Source organism: Apodemus sylvaticus, chromosome 22, assembly GCF_947179515.1.
Source record: "Apodemus sylvaticus chromosome 22, mApoSyl1.1, whole genome shotgun sequence".
Classification (NCBI taxonomy): Eukaryota; Metazoa; Chordata; class Mammalia; order Rodentia; family Muridae; genus Apodemus; species Apodemus sylvaticus.
Window position 1 is genome coordinate 21,102,388 of NC_067493.1, and position 20,409 is coordinate 21,122,796.

General features: G+C 43.8%; 1 protein-coding gene across 1 annotated transcript in view; it reads left to right on the forward strand.

Moving 5' to 3' along the window:
* The first annotated feature begins 4,485 nt into the window (after positions 1–4,485).
* LOC127673009 (cytochrome P450 3A11-like) overlaps positions 4,486–20,409 on the forward strand; it is a 32,810-nt gene continuing 16,886 nt past the window's right edge. Inside the window, exons 1-9 of the mRNA XM_052168523.1 lie at positions 4,486–4,556; positions 6,385–6,478; positions 8,607–8,659; positions 10,519–10,618; positions 14,318–14,431; positions 14,511–14,599; positions 14,870–15,018; positions 17,751–17,878; positions 18,771–18,840. Of these exons, the coding sequence (XP_052024483.1) occupies positions 4,486–4,556; positions 6,385–6,478; positions 8,607–8,659; positions 10,519–10,618; positions 14,318–14,431; positions 14,511–14,599; positions 14,870–15,018; positions 17,751–17,878; positions 18,771–18,840 (868 nt within the window). The remainder of the gene's footprint in view (positions 4,557–6,384; positions 6,479–8,606; positions 8,660–10,518; positions 10,619–14,317; positions 14,432–14,510; positions 14,600–14,869; positions 15,019–17,750; positions 17,879–18,770; positions 18,841–20,409) is intronic.

A 20,409-nucleotide genomic window follows, 5' to 3' on the forward strand; every position in this document is an offset into this window, starting at 1 on the left:
AGGCTCCTCCCTGCATGCTTAACACATTATCATTAATACTGTCAGGGATTGATGGTTGCCCATGATATTGGTCTCAAGTTGGGCTGATTAATGGTTGTCCATTGTCCATTCCCTCCGTCTCTCCTCCATATTTGTCCCTGAATTTCTTGTAGAGGGACCAAATTTTGGGTCAAAAGTTTTGTGGGTGAATTGGTGTCCTAATCCTTCCACTGGGGGTCCTGCCTGACTACTGGAGGTGGCCTCTTCAGGTTCCATATCCCCATTGCTGTGATTCTCAGCTAAGGCCCCCCACAGTGATTCCTGAGATCCTTCCCTATTCCAGGTCTCTGGCATCACACAGAGATGTCCCAACGCCTCACTTTCAGCAGCTGCAGTTTTTCATTCACCCTCCTGGCCCTCTGGCTTTCTCTTTTGTCTCTCCCCACACCAGATCTTGAACCCCCATGCTCCCTCTCCCCACTTTCCTGGGCACATTTTTCTTTAATCCCAGCCCACAGAAGGCAGAGGCATGCAGATCTCTACAAGTTTCAGGCCAGCCTGATCTATACAGCAAGTATAGGCTAGCCAGGTTTACACAGTACAACCCTATCTCAGAAAAACAAAACAACATAAGTATTTATTAGATATTTACTTGTTTGTGTGTAAGTATTTACGTGTGTAGGATGAAGAGACCACAAGACAACCTGTGGGAATTCATTCTTCTGTTCTATCACATAGATGCTGGGAATTGAACCCAGCGTGTCAGGTTTGGAGAAAGGTGACTTTGTTCTCTGAGCTACCTTGAGAGCCTGTGTCTTTTTCTTCCTTTGTTAGTGTGACAGCTGATACCCACGTTGTTTTCTCTCCTAATTACCTTGAGTTTGAGTTGAATCCAGGTTGTCATGGAGTGTTCTCTTGTGATCCCTGTCACTGAATTTTCTTTCTTACTGTTTAACTTAGGGCCTTTTTTTTTTTTGTAGTAATTCTCACAAGAAAGGCACTCATATATTTCTCTTTTTTGAGTTTGATTTGGAGTAAGTTATAGATGTGCTGGGCATGGTGCCCTCCTTACTAAGTCTCTGGGTTGCTATGGCTCTGTGAAATCTTTTGAATTTTATCGTAAAAAGACAAAAATAAAAAAATATCGAGTAACAATCACTTTGCGCAAATTCATTCCTTAGCTGTAGGTCTCCACTTCTGTAACACGGGCTTTAGAGATTTATGAAGAAATCTTTATGTATATGGGTGTCTTGCTGACATGTATGTCTGTGCACTATGTGTATGCCTGGGTGCCTGTGTAGGCCAAAATATGGCCACAAATACCCAGGAGCTCGAGCTAAAAACTGTTGTGAGTCACCAGAAGGATCCTGGGAATTGAGCCCAGGTCCTGTACAGGAGCAGACAATGATCTTAACTTCTGATCCATAGCTTCAGCTCCAACATGGGGACAATAGCTTACTTATCTCAAGGATTTATCATGAGGACCACAAAGAGAGTGTAGAGCCACCATCTGTGGAGTGCTGTGTGCATATTAATGGCTAGCTAACCTCGAGACAGTCTCTTGGAAGGATTGGAACGTAACCATCATGTGGAATCCTTGTCAGTTTTCTTTGCTATGAAATCAATAGCATGGCTCATCCTTTAGAGCAAGAAGGGCATCATGGAATTCCTGCCTCCCCCTTACTTTGCTCCTGCTTAGAGGGATGAGTGCAGGGTGTTTATTACCCACTGGGGAGCATCCCAATTGGAATGAAGTGCTGGTTTCCCAACTAATCCTGTATGGCATCAGGCAAAGGGGAGTCTGTTAAAGGTGAAGACCTGAACATCAACAACACAACCCCACACCTAAGTCTCAGGGAACACTGAGGAAGAGAGGCAGTAAGATTTTAAGAGTCAGAGGACTCGAAAGTCTCCTGTCAGATGGTGTCTCTCAGAAATGCAGGCAGAGTCAGACCCTTTAAATGTCACCAATCTATTCAAGATATGAACAATGACATTTTGAATAGACATGCTAAAGTGGTCAGGGAAATCTCACAGGACCCCTCTGGTAGATGAAGAATTACAGGCAATCACTGACTCCTGAGACAGGGAGACTCAGTTGTTCCAAGGGATGAGTCCTTTAATTGATTGTCCACACCAAGTGGTCAGACCTGAAAACATATATATGTGTACAAGCTACACTAAATGGACTCAACAGGATCTATATCTATCTATCTATATACATGCATACATATATATGTATATATCTACATATATATGTATGTATCTACATATATGTACATGTCTACATATATGTGTATATATCTACACACACACACACACACATATATATATATAACAGGATATAAATATATATTTATATATGTAGAACAATAATAATAATCAAAAAGAGGTCTTGAATTTGATAGGGAGTTGGGGGATGGGAGGAGATGAAGGGAGATGATCTAATTTCATCTCAATTAATAATTAAAAAGAGATGGAGACCTTGAACTTTAGGACTATACAATCTCTTGGATCCTGGTTGTGTTAGGGATGCATTATGTAACCTTGATTGAATCAGTTATCATTTGGGGCACGGTTTGTTCACTTGTGACAGAGTTATCCCTCACCGGGTTGTATAGTGGATGATAGCTGCCAATGTGGGCAAAGTCCTCACGACTGTAAATATTAGCAATCATTGTGTGATGTCAGCTTGGTGGGTATGGGGTGCATGTGTATGTGTGCACCTGTGGTTGTGACCCTTTGCACTCTGGGGTTCCAGCTCAGAAAACAATAGATTTTTAGACCTTAGGGGCACAGTGTTGTCTGTGTGACTTTTCTAAAGTCCATCTTCTTTTTCAGTATTCTCTCCCACACACAGGAGTCCTATACTTGGACCCTGGTTGGGCTTGCGACTTTGTTGGTTTTTTCCTACGTAATTAAAAAAAAAAATTAGTAAAAGCAACTCCTCCCTCCTCTCTTCCTAGTCCCAACCTCAAAAATTGCTCCCCCATTACCTCTCTTCTTCTTTTCAGGGAAGGTAAAGCCCATCCTTGTGTATCGTCCCTGGGACACCAAGTCTCAGCAGGACTAGATGTATCGTCTCCCATTGAGGCCCTACCAGGTAGTCCAGATAGGGCAAGGGGTTCTAATGTCAGGCAACAGAGTTAGAGACAGTTCCTGCTTCAATTGTTGGGGGACCCTTATGAAGACCAAGCTGCACATCTACTATATATGTGTAGGGGCCTTAGGTCCTGCCCCTGAATGTTGTTTGGTTGGTGGTCCAGTCTTTGTCAGTCCCATGGTTCCAGTCAGTTGACTTTGTAGATTTTTTTGTGGTGTCCTTGACCCCTCTGGCTCACTCAGTCCTATCCCCAACTCTTCCACAGGATTCCTTGGGCTTCCCCTGATGTTTAACTGTGAATGGTTGAATTTTATTTTGTTTGTTTGGTTTTTTTTGTTTGTTTGTTTTTTGTTTTTTTCCCCCTGAGACAGGGTTTCTCTGTATAGCCCTGGCTGTCCTGGAACTCATTCTGTAGACCAGGCTGGCCTTGAATTCAGAAATCCACCCGCCTCTGCCTCCCAAGTGCTGGGATTAAAGGCTTGCACCACCACTGCCCAGCTGGTTGAATTTTAATAGCTATTGTTTTTAAATTAAGTCAATCTCTCTCCTTCTCTTTCTTTCTGTCTCTCTTTGTGTGTCTCACAATTTTATGTGTGTATAGAATGCATTCTGATTACATTTTCTCCTCTCTCTTACCCCACCCCTGTCAGTCTCAGTTCTTTCCTGCAAATCTTCTTACCATATTTATGACTTGTTTTGTGTCCTTTATCTAGTGCCAGATGTGTGACTGTGGGTTTGGAACTATCCATTAGAGACTGTGGGTCACCAGTCAGTCACCAGTCACCAGTGGGTCACAACAAAGTACACTATCTCCCTATCTCTTAGCAGTGAGTGGCAGGCCTGTCTCTTTCTCACTGGCACCATAGCCAAGGGATGGCAGGTGTTGAAGTGGTGGATAGATTTATCAGACGAATTTTTCTGAGGCATGGTCTCCCATATCCCAGGCTGGTCTCAAACACATTATGTGGCTTTGAACATTATCTTTGCATTTCTGATTCCCGTGCTTCTACTGATTGTGTATTTTTGAATGACGCCAGCCTTGGTGACAGGATATTTCATGTTATTGAATTTGCTTGAATTTCTGATAGAAACCAAGAACCTTTGATCTTACCTGTATGGCACTGTTGTTTGCTGATGTCACACAGAACGTTAGCTCAAAGGTGGTCAAAATAGGCTGTAGATAAACTCAATGAACTGTCTAGGAGAAGAGAGTACCAAAGTCCAGGTGATGCAGAGGTGATTCATCTATTGGCCGGATCCCTAGTGCCACCCATCTTCCCAGCATATAAATACTGCAGGCTGTTCTCAGTGCAGCAGAGTGGGCAGAAGAGAATCCCTGAGAGGGTCACACACACAGCTGGAGAGAGAACACAGAGGAGTAAACGGCTGACAGACAAGCAGGGATGGACCTGGTTCCTGCTCTCTCACTGGAAACCTGGGCGCTCCTGGCAATTATCCTGGTGCTCCTCTACCGGTGAGTGATCTTCACAGATCCTTCCCATCTCATGTCATCAGTGTTAGGGTGATACTCAGACCTCTCTTCTGTTATTATTGGGAGAATCAAGATGATATCAGAAGCAGGGGCTGGAGAGATGATGGCTCAGTGGTTAAGGGCACTGGCTGCTCTTTCAGAGGACCCCAATTTGATCCCCAGCATCTACATGCAACTCAGAATCATCTCTAACTCACAACTCCAGGGGATCGGACTCCTTCCACGGGCATAGCTAGGATGGTATTTAAAGGTGGCAGCTTTCTAGCCTGGCTAACTGCTAAATAATCGAGACCTATTAAGTTTATTAGCAAGCTTTATGCACTGTGACTGTGCAGGTTCTAATCTATTCTAACCCACAAAGGCATCTACATCCCAGCCATGGGCTCCATTTTACTCGCTGTGTGACTCATTCTCTGACTAGCTCTACTACATGTGTGTCCTCATGGTGAGCGCCCATGGTGACTCCTTCTCAGGCCTGACCTCATGGAGACCTTCTTCTTCCTCTACCTGCCTCCTGGTCCTTATTCTCCTGGACCCTCACCTGCCTTGTTGCCTACAACTTGTCCTCTCCAAAGTCACTTACTCTTCAGTCTTTTATTACCCAATCAGAGATAACTCGGAGCATTCTTTACACCACTCGGATACAGGAGATTCTTTCACACTGGTGACATTGCCCATATCTGGACTGTATCAAGGTCTCAGTTTTCAAAATTTCATGTTTTTATTTACTGTTGTTAGGGCCATCGCATGCTACAGTGTGTGTATGTGTGTGTCTGTATGTAGGTCAGAGGACAACTTTACAGGGACAGTTGTCTCCTATCATCATGTGGGTCCTGAAGACCAAACTCAGATTATCAACACTATCAGTCAGTGCCTTGCCTACGGAGTCATCCTGAAGGCTCCAAATGGAATGGCAACCGAGTTAATTTTGTGTTTTAATGTTTTGGCAGTATGGAGGATCAAGCCAGAGCTTATATATGCCAGGCAAACTCTTTACTTCTGAGTTACAGCCCCAGTGGTAGTAACTCTTATTAAAGTTCATACTGACATTTTGAGGATCCATTGGATCCCCCCCACTCTTCTTTAATGCCTTCTTTTGAGGTTTACTGTAAACATATGGGGTGTTCTATGCCTACTCTTGGTTTGTATAATGACACAGAGACCTTTATAAATATAATTTTAAACCTTCAGTCACTAATCTCAGCAGATTATGAGTTCTTCTAACCGGACTGTGCTGGCCTGGCCAACTTCCCAGCCTACTTCCCAACCCTGCCATCGTAGTCTTGCTCTGGCACCTCCTTCTTCATTGTGTCTCGATTACTGAGTCCCCAGGTCCCACTTGAGATCCTTTTCCTTTTTCTGGACACAGAAGTCCCACCCTTTTCTCTCCTGCCCAGCTATATGCTGTTGTACCCTTGATTTGACCAATCAGAAGATGGTTGAGAACAGTGTTTACAAAATACTGACTCAGGAGATGCTTCATGATAATACAGTACGAAAGGCTGAACTGTACTGGATCTCTGGGTATAGGAATCAGTAATTGACTACACAGTGCATGAAAACATCCCCTGCTAGTTTATGGATATGAGTTATAGTAGGTATGACTTAGTGTTAGTTATCCCTAGATCCATGGGAACTCAGCAGACATGGATACCAACAATGGACTGACATGCAAACTCACCATTCCCAAAGCTCTCTGGGAACTGGAGAGGGAGCCAAGTTGTTGATTTGTTTCAGTTTTTGATGATGGTCTTGCTTGTTTCCTCTCTTCTCTGTGTGTGAATACAAGTCTTTCTGTTTCCCTTTATAGATATGGAACCCGTACACATGGAATTTTTAAGAAACAGGGAATTCCTGGGCCCAAACCTCTGCCTTTTTTAGGCACTTTGCTGAATTACTATAAGGTGAGTGTTGACTGAGTTTTCCATATGGCTTCTGCTTGTGGCCAATAATGGCTTAGTTCTATTAAATGTTCCTTATGAGGAAACCCTGAGACTTCAGGCCTTCATACTGCGTCTTCTCTCAATTCTTGAGAATGTTTGCAAGTGCCCTGATGCTCTATTGCCAACTTAAAACTTAATAGTGTGTTTGTGTGTGTGTATATATATATATATACTTTTATAGAGTGTATCCAGGCATTTGCATTTGTGTGAGTGCCCATGGATATATTTAGGTATATGTGTGTGTATGAGGAGGTCAGAGGTTGACACTGTGTGTCTCTGCACTTGGTCCTTTGAGGCAGTCTCTCACTTTGACCCAGCTCTCTCTTACTTGACTAGTATAGCTAGCCAGCTTTCTCTCCGGGTTCCCCTGTCTCTGACTCTTACAAGCTGCTTCTATTACCTCCTGCCAGGCATTTACACAGACCTTGGGGAGTCAAATTCTGGTTTCCGCAGGGTGCTTTTCCCACTGAAGCATCTCCATAGCTCCCATTTGTCAGCCCCTCATTTATTTATTTTTGGGTGAGGGTGTGTATATTCCGTAATAGGCGTATGTCGGTCAGAGCACAGTTTGTGGGAGTCAGTTTTCTCTTCCAAACATCTTATTCCTAGTGATGGAGCTCAGGTTATCAGGCTTGGTGACAAGTTCCTTTTCATTCGGAGCCATGTCACTGCCCTAGTGTTTATTTATTGACATTCACCTTGAGTAAAATGCCCAGATCTCTGTCTCATTCAGTCTTGATGCCGCGGACATGATGCTCGGATCTTGTGAGCAGTAAAGGAAGAGTTTGTTTCTTGCTCAGTGTAGAGTCCAGGAAGGCACTGCTGTTGCTATTTGGAGAAAATCTTGAAGGGGTTTCCAACTTCTAGGACACCAATCTGTATTTACTAGATTAAAATGATCTTTGTACGAGGTCTTATGAGTGAGACTGTTCTTTTCTCTGAATATTCCTGAAGCATCAGCTTATCACAGACCCCCGTCCCCCACATTTGGGAGGCTTTTTGTAACTTGAGTTCTCTGCTTAATCTTTGAACCCATGAAGGTTTTTCTGTAGCAGTAGACCAGCATGTACCATTCATGTTTGGGTTCTTCAGAACTAGAGCATTTAGCTTCTCTCTTCATTTAGGTACTGGGGTTCTGGTTAGTGACTGATTCATTTAGAAAGATTTTGTGTGTATACGGTTGTATGTGTATATTTGTGCACATGAGTGCAATAGCTATGGAGGACAGAAGAGGGTGGTGGATTCCCTGGACCTAAGTAAGACATAGATGTGAGATGGAGGATGTGGGTTCTGGGGATTGAACTTGGACCCTCTGCAAGGTCAACCAGTTCTCTTAACCACTGAGCCACATCTCCAGGCCTTATGACATATTTAAGTTTTTTTTTTTTTTAATGCATCCACAGCTGCCTTTCTTCTTTTAAAAGCAGTAAACTTATGTATGACTCTGAGTAGCAAGTGAAAATATCTGAGACAGGATGGGAGTTGTCAATTATCTTACTTTTCTACATAATGCAATTTTATTTTCTTTTAAAGGTTTGCTAAAAGCAATTAGCGAATGGAGGATTTAGCAAAATTACTAGAAAATTATGTAATATGCCGTGTAGGTTCTAAGTCTATGTGAATCATTTGTGACTAACCTGCTTTGTGCCTGGCCCATGGTCAGTCCTCCAGACAGACATTCCCAAGCTCACGCCCAGAGCTGAGTGGCAAAGCTTGTGTTGTTGTCTGCTCAGGATTTTCTTCCTACAGGTTCTGTGCTTACCTTGCACATTCTTTAAAGCACTTGTGTTAATTATCATCACAATCCTTTTCATCATCATTATTAGGGTGTGTGTGTGTGTGTGTGTGTGTGTGTGTGTTGTCCATGTACATGTCTCTGTCCATCAGTTGGCATGTAGAGGCCACAGGGTATGTCACATGTCCTGCACTCATTCTGCCCTTTCCCACTGACCCATCCTGCTCTTGATGTGTCAAACATTTCAGAGACAATAAATCTGACTTCATGGTATTTGTGGGTTTTGGTGCTCTGGGTACAGAAGGGTCAGTACATACAGGACAATAATGGATTTCATGCTATTTCTCTTTCCAGGGTTTATGGAAATTCGACACTGAGTGCTATAAAAAGTATGGAAAAATATGGGGGTGAGTATTCTGGAAAGTTCCATTGAGTTAACTGTTTTTAGAAGAAGGCACTCCACTTGTGTAAGGATGATGCCAGCCTCAATGTAGCCTTGTATAAAGGTGATACCGCATGTCATTAAGTGCCAGGGTTCAAATGTCAATTGACATGAGAACATTGCACACTGTGGCTTTTTGACAGGCTTTGATGTTCCATGGACTTGAGCTTTTTTTTTCTTATTAATTTATTTATTTATTCATTTTGCAACCTGGTACCTGCCCCCTCCCTATTCCCCTCACACAGCCTCTACCTCCTTCTCTCTCCCCTCTCTCTAGTCCTCTGCGAGTATTTGGCCCCCGAGTATCTCGCCAGACCTTGTGTTTTATCCAGTGTCCTCTTCTAATTTGTTTTCTCCTCTGAGTCTTCCTTTTCCTGACATAACATGCATTGCTTCAGGTCCCTCTGATCTGCTCTGGCAAATGTCTTGTTCCGTCTCCTTGCCACACTGCTCATTTCCATATAGAAGCCCACATTTCTTCACGTTTTTTAAATTGACTTTAGTATTCCATTTCACAGTAGGGGTGAGGGTTGATGACCTAGCTAAGGGCTTGGTAAATAATTCATGAGTAGCATAAAAAAATTCCTGTGTGCATATACAGAGTTTGCTGTTGTTTATATTTTATTTTACATCAACTTTTTTTCCCTGGAACTGGGACATGTATCCTGGTACATACATGTAGGCCAGAGGATAACTTGTGGAAGTTAGCTCTCTACTTCCAGGGTACTGAACTCAGATCATTAGTGCCTTTATCTGTTGTGCCAGCTCCTAACCACCCCCCCACCCACAAGATTTTTGGTAAAAGTGTGTATCTGATGACAGCTTGTGCCAGTCTGTTCTCTTTCCACCATATAGCTCCTAGTTGACATCATCAGGTGCCTCTACCTTTGAGCCATTTTGTTTCCCCCCTCCAGGAACTAGCTGTGTGCAAATCCTCAGGCAGGGTCAGGACCTTAAACCTTCTGCTGGAATGTTGACAGTCATGCTCACAGTGTGTGGATGTGATCCCAGCTGCAGTGAATTCAGGAGAACTGAAGGCAGTCTGTGCAGCTCTCCCCTCTGCTTCCTGGTTCTCATGCTCTTCCTGCCCTGTCTTCCATACAGGAGGCGCCTCAGTTGAATTCTGTGTTTTCATCTCAATGTATCAAAACCAGGGTCTGCACCCTAGGCAGGCATCCTAAGACTGAGCTGCATCCCAACACCACATTTGACACATTACAGTATTTTTCAGTTAATTTCTTTTTTCCTTTTTCAAGTCAGAGTTCCTCTCTGTGTAGCCCTTGTTGTCCTGGACGTGCTTTGTAAACAGGCTGGCCTTGAACTCAGAGGCCAGCCTGCTTGCCTCTGACTCCGGTGTACTCCAGAGGTATTGGGTATCCCTGGAGCTGGTGTTAGAGGTGGTTGTGAGCTTCCCAATGTGGGTGTTAGGAACCCATTGGGTCCTCTGTAAGAGCAGTATGTGCTTCTAACTATGGAGCCACCGCTCCAGCTTCTTGCACTATTTCAAATGAGAATTCATAGAAAATGGTATAGGCAATTTTCACAGGTACACATCTAGACTTTGCAAATTTCCACTTGTTATTTCTAAGTGTGCTGCCATATAGAGTTGTTTTGCCTTTAAGTGACTCACTGGGTCTTGGATGACATTACCTATCATTTTACAGAGACTCCATTGTGTACATGATCAGAAACCCTAAACTGAACTGGGAACTCCTGTGACCCTGTATTGTATAAGGCAGAGTGCGGGTCCTGCAGCATTAGGATCAATGTCTGGGTGTGGCTCTCATGTCAGAACCTGGTTCATCAGCTGTCTTCACCACACAGGTTGTTTGATGGTCAGATGCCTCTGTTTGCCATCACGGACACAGAGATGATTAAGAATGTGCTGGTGAAAGAATGCTTTTCAGTTTTCACAAACCGACCGGTAGGTCACACTGTTTTTTCATTGATTAATTTATTTATTCATTTTATATCCTGATTGCAGCTCCCCTCCCTTCTTTCCTCCCAGTCCAACTCTTACTGATTGCTCCCCCACTGCCCCATCTCCTTCTCCTCAGAGAAGAGGAACTCCCCACTGTGTCTCACCTTGCCCTGGGACTTCTAGCAACAGCAGCAGGATTAAATGCATCCTCTCCCAGTGAGGCCCAACCAGGCAGTCCAGCTAGCAGGAGGAAGATCCAGTGTCAGACAACCAATTCAGAGACAGCCCAGCTCTAATTGTTAGGGGGCCTACACAAAGACCAAGCTGAACATAAGCCAGTAATATATAAGGAGCCTAAGTCCAGCCCCTGTAAGCAGTTTGTTTGTGGTTCAGGCCCTGTGAGCCCCCATGGACAGGTTAGTTGACTCTGTATGTTTTCTTTGGGGTCCCTGACCCTTCTGGCTCACTCAGTCTTATCCCCGACTCATCCACATGACTCCCCAAGTTGTGGATGATGTATGCCTGAGGGTCTCTGCATCTGTTTCCATCTGTTGTTGGATGAAGCCTCTCAAGAGTGAGTCTGAAAGCTGATTGTCATTTATAGTGTCTCTCACTGCATGGGTCTCAAGTTTGGTTAGTCATTACTTGGTCATTCATTCATCTTTATCCTTGCACGGCTTTTAGTGAGACAGTTTTCGGGTGGGTGGTTTTGTGTGTGACTTGAAGTGCCCCCTACCTCGTCCGGAATTCTTGCGTGTTTACAGGAGTTGGCCACTTCAGTCTCTTATTCACAGCTACTAGGAGTCTTAGCTAGGGTTTTTCCCAAAGACTTCTCAGAACCTACACCATTCCAGGATTCTGGCTAGTCCCAGATATGCCCACTACCTATTCCTGTTATCTCTCCCAGCCCTCTCTGTCCCCCAACACTTGATCCTCTTCCCCCATTCCCCTCTCCACTCCCTCTCCCATCCAGTTCCTTCCCTCTATCTCCCAAGTCTATTCTGATTTCCTTTCTGTGAGGTTTTGCCTCCTCGCTTGGGTCCTCCTGATTACTGAGTTTCTTTTGGTCTGTGGATTGTAGCATGGTTACCCTGTATTTTGTGGCTAACGTTCACTCATAAGGGAGTACACACCATGCAGGTCTTTTGGGGCCTGGGCTACTTCAGTGAGGATGATATTTTCTACTTCCATCCATTTGCCCCCTAGGGGCTTGCTTTCTAGCTACTTAGCCAAACCAGAGCCTTCTAGATGTGAGGGGAAACCTTGCCTCAAAAACACCATAGAAAAATAGAGAAAGATGGCTGACCTCTGGTCTCCACATGAGCACACATGGTCATGTGCACTAGCATTCATGTGTATACTCATATGCAGAGAAACACACACACAGAGGGGAAAGAGACCCATGCAGACAGACAGATACACACACAAAGACATACACATACAAAGACACACACACAGAGACAGACACATACATAGAGACATACATACACAGAAACAAATACACACACAGCCACACACATACAGAGACAGATATATAGAAACACACACATACAGACACATGCATAGAGACAGACATAACACATAAAGACAGAGACAGACAGACTGACAGACACACAAATGTAAACACACACACACACATACACACACACACTAGCCAGTTAATTTTAATATACCTTGACTAGCTTAATGGTTGGGCACTTCTAATCTTTCCTGAGGCTAGCAAACACTCCACCTTGATCTTCTGGAGTTAATATTCTTTAAAATCTATATTTCATCTCTGCTACTGCAGACCCAATTGGAAACATGGCCACTAGAGCCACTTACCTGAGTTCTTACGTGGTTGGTCTGTCCTATGCCCCTCTCATGGTGATTCTGCCTCTTCCTCCTTTCTTTCCCAAGCCCTGGAATCCTAAAAGACCCGATTCTGTCTGTTCTACCTAGGCGTTGGCTGCTGGCTCCTTTATTTTCTAACTGGAGCCAACTGGGGGGCACTATCCTTCAGGGCCTTATATGCAGATGTTCCTGTGAGCAGATTTAAAGATAAAAATTAACAAAATAACACAAGTAACATTAGGTCAAACCCATACAATAGTAAATTACAAAAACCCAAATATCAAACATTTAAGGGTCCCAGGCCTAGGAGAATGGCTTGATCAGTGGGGAAAGGACCTGAGTTTGGATCCTCAGCATCTACAAGAAAGTTGGGCAGAGCAGTGTTCCTGTGTGACTCTAGCGCTGCATGTGGAAACAGGTAGATCCCAGGGGCTTGTTTGCTAGCGACTCTAGCCAAACCAGAGCCTTCTAGATTCATATATGGCCACAAAAATGCCATAGAGACCTATAGAGAAAGATACCTGACCTCTGGTCTCCATATGAGCACATACAGGCATGTGTAACTGTAGGGTTATGGGGGTCCTGAGTCCAATCCATGCAGGACACAGTTGCTCAGAGATTCAGGATGAGGGAAATTGACCATGCTTACTTACCCCATGCTGTTGCCAGGTGGATGTCTGGTATAGCGAAGCCTCAGGACACCACTCCTGGGGTGGGAAAGCACAGTCTGAGGTGTGGGACAGCCAGAGCTGACTCAGTGGTCCTCGAGTTTGCAAAGAGGCTGGAGCTGTCTGGTTCTCAGGCTCTTGGACATCCAGGCACCACTGGAAATGGAGGAAGAGCTGAGAACAGAGTGGGGCCCCCACAGGCTGGATCAAGCCTGGGATGGGGGTGGGGTGGGAAGAGGGGAGCTCTGTCTGGTCCAGCGAGTAGAGTCTTTGGCGTCATGGCTGGTGGCAGGCTTCAGCTTAGGCTAGGTGGCGGCCATGGCTGGGAGCAGAGAGAGGCCTTCTTCAGGAGACTAGACAATGGCTCCATAGACAAAGGCCTTCTCCATGGCTCCCCAAGGCAGATACTGATGAAAAGAGGCAGGCTATGGTTTTAAGGCATTTATTGTCCTGGAGGAAAGTACATGCATAAAACCTTACCCCACTTCTCAGTGTGGGCCTGAGGTTAAATACCTTTTGCAGGGAGGAGTGGCTGGGAAGGACTGCTTATTGGATAAACCCTCTAGGACTTTAGGTACCTTGTTAAAATGGAGATCTGTCTTGAGCCTGTGTGACCACAGGTCATGTCCTCTACATGTGCAGGGGCTTAAGGCATTGCCCTTATGTGACTGATGGCCAAAAATCTAGGGGTGGGGGTACTGTGGCTAGTGACAGGGGCCTGGTGCTCTCGAACAGGCGAAGTGTCTTCAGTACCTTCGGAATTTCCAGGGCTTCAAGTCTTAGCTCAACCGGGGACCAAGCTACTTTTACCGTCCAACATCCACTAGCATTCACATGTACACACACACACACACACACACACACAGAGAGAGAGATAGACAGACAGACACACAGTATATGAAGATAGCCTTTTCGCATTGCTCATGTTGTAAATACAAAGCTGGAGAACTTGTCTGATGTAAAATTAACTTTCTATCTTTCTCCAAGTCAAATGCCATCTGCACAGCTCTGGAGATTGACTAAGTCTTGTTTGCATCTTCTCCTCAACCCCTAGATGTAGTTTTCCAACCACAGAACAATGTCCATTTAAGGATCCTGGAATATAAAGGCTTGGAACCACAATAGGAAGCTGAGTGCACAGGTGATTTCTCATAGGCTGTGAGGTATTCTGAGGTTGTTTTTGTTTTTTTTCTGACTCTAGGATTTTGGCCCAGTGGGGATCATGAGCAAAGCTGTCTCCATAGCTAAGGATGAGGAATGGAAGAGAGTTCGAGCCTTGCTCTCCCCCACATTCACCAGTGGAAAACTCAAGGAGGTGAGTGAAATTCTTTTAACTGCAGCCTGTGTGACTGGAGTCCCCATCCTAACTGTGGATGCTTTTCTGTTTTGTTTAGATGTTCCCTGTCATGGAACAGTATGGAGACATTTTGGTAAAATACTTGAGGCAAGAGGCAGAGAAAGGCAAGCCTATAACTGTGAAACAGTAAGTCCTTCACAGTATTTCTGGGAGAGGAAGGGCATCTGGGGTGCAGCTCAGAAGGTCCAACTGCTTGTCCTTGCCCCTTTGACAGTAGATGACATTATAGACAGTTTAAAAGGAAGAAGCATGCGAGTCAGAAATTTGCAGGTGTAGAGGCTGGGAAGGCTGGGAAGAGCTTAGTCTATACTGAGGGGGCTTTCTTTGTCTGTTCCCTGAGAATTCTTTCCCACTCTCTGATGCATATGTTAAATTCCCCCACCTTTTTCTCCTCAGAGCATTAGGTGCCTACAGCATGGATGTGATCACCAGCACATCATTTGGAGTGAACGTTGATTCCCTCAACAACCCTAATGATCCTTTTGTGGAGAAAACCAAGAAGCTCTTAAGACTTGATTTTTTTGACCCGTTGTTCTTGTCTGTAGGTGAGTGGGCGGTTCTGTCTTCTGATCATTGTTCTTGTCTGTGGCCATGTTTGTCCGTTTCTTCTTTCTCACTTTCCCCAAACGGTCGGCTCTAGTGCTGTGTAGTTCACCTGTTGTGTAATTCCTCCCCTAAAGGCACAGCTCAGTATTTTGAGAGCATTCGAAGACATGTCGCCCAATTATTTCTGGTTTTGAACTTCCTTTTTCTTTGAGAGAGGGTCTCACCATGTAGCTCTAGCTGGCCTGGAAATGGCTGCCTTTGCACTTAGAGTGATCCCTCTGCCTCTGCCTCTGCCTCCTGAGGGCTGCAATTACAGTGTGCACCTCCGAGCCCTGGTTTTATTTTAGATTTCTTTCATTTGTATAAATACAAATTTGGCACTCTGTAAGTCCAGAACTCTCCATGGTCGCAATATCATACATGCATCCCATCTGTCTTGATTACCCCCACCCCTAACTCTTACTTCCCACACCACTTAGACACTGAGACACATCTTCCTCCCAATTTCCTCTCCCTTTCTCTGCTGTGGTATCCAGTTGAGTCCATTCAGTGCTGCCTGCTAGGAGGCTGACCTGTATAACTGGCTTCATCTGCTGCAGGAGGTCAGTTTAGGAGAAGCTCATGCCATGTCTTAGATATGGAATTTCACACTCCCTGTTCCTGCCTCTGACTTTAGTGCCACACCCTGTTTCATGATGTCCCTTGAGCCTTCATGGGTAGGGGTGCTGATATAGATGCTCCATTTAGGCCTCAGGACTCAACAGTCCCTTATTCTCAGTACTCTGATCTCTTAGGGATCAGCACTGACTGAAGGGCACCTGGCCTATTACCAATGTCAATCACAGGGGACTTCGTTGTAGCCACATTGGAACTTTCAAGCAATCTTGACCTACGCAACCACCAGTTCACTTCCTCTGTATCTGAGCATTCTGGGCATTTCACATCAATGGGATCATAGACTCTGTGGTCTCTGGGACAGGCCTCTTTTATTAAGCACAATATTAAATGAATCAAGTGTCACTGTGTTCTGTGTATTTGTCCAGGGAGCAAATTATACTCCCTATCTGTTAATGGACATGGAAGTTAGTTTCACACATTTGCCGAGAATTTCTCTGTCATGAGCTTTCATATACAAAGTTATGTTTAAATATTTAGTTTTATGTTTTGGGGGTCACATTCAGAATCAGCATTGCTGAGTCAAAAAGTAACTGAATTTTTCTTTCTTTTTTTCTTTTTCTTTCTTTCTTTCTTTCTTTCTTTTTTTTTTTTTTTTTTTTTTTTTTTTTTTTTTTTTTTTTTTGGTTTTTTCGAGACAGGATTTCTCTGTATAGCCCTGGCTGTCCTGGCACTCACTCTGTAGTTCTGGCCTTGAACTCAGAAATCTGCCTGCCTCTTCCTCCCAAATGCTGGGATTTAAGGCGTGTACCACCACTACCCAGCATAACTGAATTTTCAACATATTAAGCAACTGAACATACATTGTCTATAGTACCTGTGGCTTCTTTATATATAAATGTCTGCCATAAATGCAGGACTTAGATGTTGCAATGTGTGATTTTAGATCAGCTTCAACTCTTTCTCTGTCTCTGTCTTCTCTAAATTTTTAGGGTCAGGGTTTTTCCTGTCTATGTTTCTGTATCCCAGAACTCAGGCTGTAGACTAGTCTGGTTTTGAACTCACCTAACTCAACCTGCCCCTGCCTTCTGAGTGCAGAGATTACAGACATGCACTACCCTGCCGTGGCAGATCTTCTCTTACATAGCTTAATTGCTTTATCATTTTTATAAGATTTATTTATTTTTATTTTCTGTGTATGGGTGTTTTGCCTACATGCATGAAGTGCCTAAAGAGGGCATATTGGGCTCTTAAATCTCCTTGTATTGCAGTTACCGGTGGTTGAGAGCAACCATGTAGATGTTGGAAATCAAACCTGGCTCTTGTGGGAGTGCCAACTGGTTTTTTTTTTTTTTTTTTTTTGTATACATTCTTGGTATAATTAACCATGTTGTGTCATTTAGGGTTTTAATACTTTCCTTGTCAATTATATTTTCATATCCATCTCATACATCCCTATACCCACATTCCATCCTTGTCACCTAATAGTCTCTGTGTCTCCTTTTAAGCATTGTATGATATCTACATTTAGACCTGTCTATATATTTGTTGATATAGGTTTAAATCTGGAAGTGTGGCAGAGTATATGAGTTTTAATTCTTCCTGCTTTTTGGCCACCTGTCTTTGTGCATGGGTTTTTTGTTTTTTTGTTTGTTTTTGTTGTTGTTTTTGTTTTTGATTTTTTGAGACAGGGTTCTCTGTGTAGTCTTGGCTGTTCGTATGTGTATGCATGCACATGCCTTGGTGACTGTTTGGCATGTGGAGGTCAGAGGACACCTACAGCAGTTGGTTCTTACCTTCAACAGAGTGGGATCCAGGGATCAAGCTCAGGCTGTTGGGCTTCTCTGAGGAAACCTTTAGCTGTTGAGCCATCTTAATGGCGCCTGAACTTTCTTTCTGAATCCATATGAAGTCCAGGAGCACAGTTAAATTTAAGAATCAGGTTGCAGCTTTGGCTACTCCAAAGCACAGAAGAAGTATGGTGCTGACCCAGTGTAAACAAGGTCACAGAGAGAATGACTTCTGGTTGAGAAATTGGTGACTTCTTATACAGATTGCTTTATGATTTCTTTAAATGAAACTTCCATTTCAATTAAAACATCCTTTTTTTCCCCAGTACTCTTCCCATTTCTCACCCCAATCTATGAGATGTTAAATATCTGCATGTTCCCAAAGGATTCAATAGCATTTTTCAAAAAATTTGTGGACAGAATGAAGGAAAACCGCCTGGATGCTAAGCAGAAGGTAAAACATGGTAGTTTCATGAGAGGCTCATAGTTTGATTACATGTTGGGCTGTGAACAAGTGAGCTGTGTGCTAATGGCATGTAGAAAAGGCTAGCTTTAGAGAGAGAGAAAGAATATATTTTCTCAGGGAAGAGAAGTTGAATTTTTAAAAAGTTGATTGATAATAAGCCAGGAATCGACCCTTAGCAATAGGAATGAAAACTAGAACATCCCACATAAGGAATGAAAAAGCATTGGCATGGCACAAGACCTGAACATGATCAAGACTGTCAGAACTCCTGCATACCTGGGAAAGGATCTCTCCAAGCTCTGTCCTTTGCTGAGGAACAGTTGGCAGTTGATAGCTGTGTTTGTAGGGGTGTGGACACAGGTAGGTTTCCCATGCACTAGTAGATGGCCCTGCAGGCATGTCCAAGTGAGCCTTCCTAGTTGGACTTAGTGGGTGATTAAGAAGAGGGCATGGAGTATGGAGGAAGAAATGTTACAGATGATATAGAAGGAATTGTTTGGAGGAAACAGTGGATTGGAGATGATCATATCTAATTGTGTACATGTATGAAACTCTCCAATAACAATTAAAAATGATCAAAAGGGGGAATATTTTTTCCTCTCCTTCAAAAACATTTTCTAAGAATAAAAGTGATTGTTTAAAGTTGTATTGTAATTTATTGTAAAAGTGGTTGATGTGGAATCTAGATTCTTCCCAGCTGATCCATTTCCGGCTTTTTTTCCATGATGACTCAAGCAACCAGAGCCACAGTTATGAAATGAATTTAAGGGAACTACATTGTCAGAAAGAAGATAATTAAGTTTCTGCATTCCTGATCTACCTCTGACCTCTGACTTTAGCATTGATCATCCATTTTTGCAACCTTTCTTTCTGTTTCCAGCACCGAGTGGACTTTCTTCAGCTGATGATGAATGCTCATAATAATACCAAAGACAAAGAGTCTCATAAAGGTAAGCAAACCCTTCCAGGTTGATGGACAAGGAAGCTCTCAGGGAGTGGGTGGGTTGCTCATAAAATATGTAAGGAGGTTTTTCTTGGTAGAGGGATACCTCTGTTGTCAAACAACAGAAGTAGCTATTATCAACATGGAATTTTCGGGATGCACATGTGCAAAAGTATGCCCCTAGCATGAAGGGTGATCATGATGTATGTCTCCTGTGGTCTGTTTATAACCTGAGGGAGCACAGGTGGTGTTTGTGTCTTTGCCAGCATGCATTCTTAGTGCTCTTCCTAGACATCTGTGCCTTAACATCCTGTTGGGAGGGCATGTATCCAAGTGGTGCTGAACCTCTTTGGGAGCCTGTGTTGGACATGTCTTCTCTAGCCTAATCCATGGTAAAGATTTACCTTTCCTTTGTGTGATGTGTAAGTAGCTTCTGGGGAAAGCCTCTCTGTACAAATGCATTGGTCCTCTTCATTCTTTTATGTACTTAAAAATCACTCATAGCTAGGCGGTGTTGGAGTGTGCCTTTAATCCTTGCACTTGGGAGGAGATGGGGTTGCATCTCTGTGAGTTCAAGGCCAGTCTAGTCTCCATCATAGATTCCAGGGCAGGCAGGGCAATGCAGAGAAATCCTGTCTTGAAAAACCATAAAAAAATAACTTCCAGATTTTTATCTTCTTTGTGTGGTACATGCATGTGCAGGAGTATGTGCACATGTGCACACCCCTAGGTGTGTGTACAGAGAAGAGACAAAGGCACACAGTGTCTTATGCAATCCTTCTCTGCTTTATTTCCTGGAGACAGGGTCTTTTATCAAACGTGGGGCTAAGTTGGCAGCTAGGAGGTCCCAACAATTCACAGTGTTGTGGTTACAGGGGTTTGCTGCCCACCTGCCTTTTTACATGGGAACTGAGGATTGAAACCCAGGTTCTCAAGCTTGTACAACAAGCACACTTACCCCTGGAGCCATGTCTCTAGCCTGCCATCTGTCTTTATTTTTTTTTTGTTGTTTAAGGTCATTTTCACTATCACGGCTGCAAACTGATGGCATTTCAGTTCCTGACTTTATTCTCCAGGTGTGCATCAGTAGCTAATGGAGAGGGTGTCTTCCATTCTTACCCATCTGTGCATTTCCCATGCACTCACTTGCTTATGTGCAGCAGTATGGTCCCTTGGGTCCCCACACTTACTGTTTGAAGTGATCCTGTACTTTGTGTTTTGAGTTCTTTCTTGTTTGCCCACTTGAAACCCTTTCATGTGATCAGATAACTTCAAACTCTCCCGCACCTCCTCCTTTAGCCCAGGCTTCTATGTAGCCCAGGCTGACCCACATTCACAATGTGCCTGAGGACCTTTAATCCCTGAGACTACAGGGCTGTGCTACCTCGCAGCAGAGTTTTAGCAGAACTGTTGTATCTGGCATGAATCTGGAGTGGTAGCACCTTGGTTTTGAAGTAGCCTTCTGTTAGTGATTGTTATCTGAGATTTTATGGTGTTCTTTGGAACAATTCCCAGAGCTTGGCACACCTTAGTCTACAGGCATTCCTGGCAAACCATGCTGTTTCCTATGGCTGAG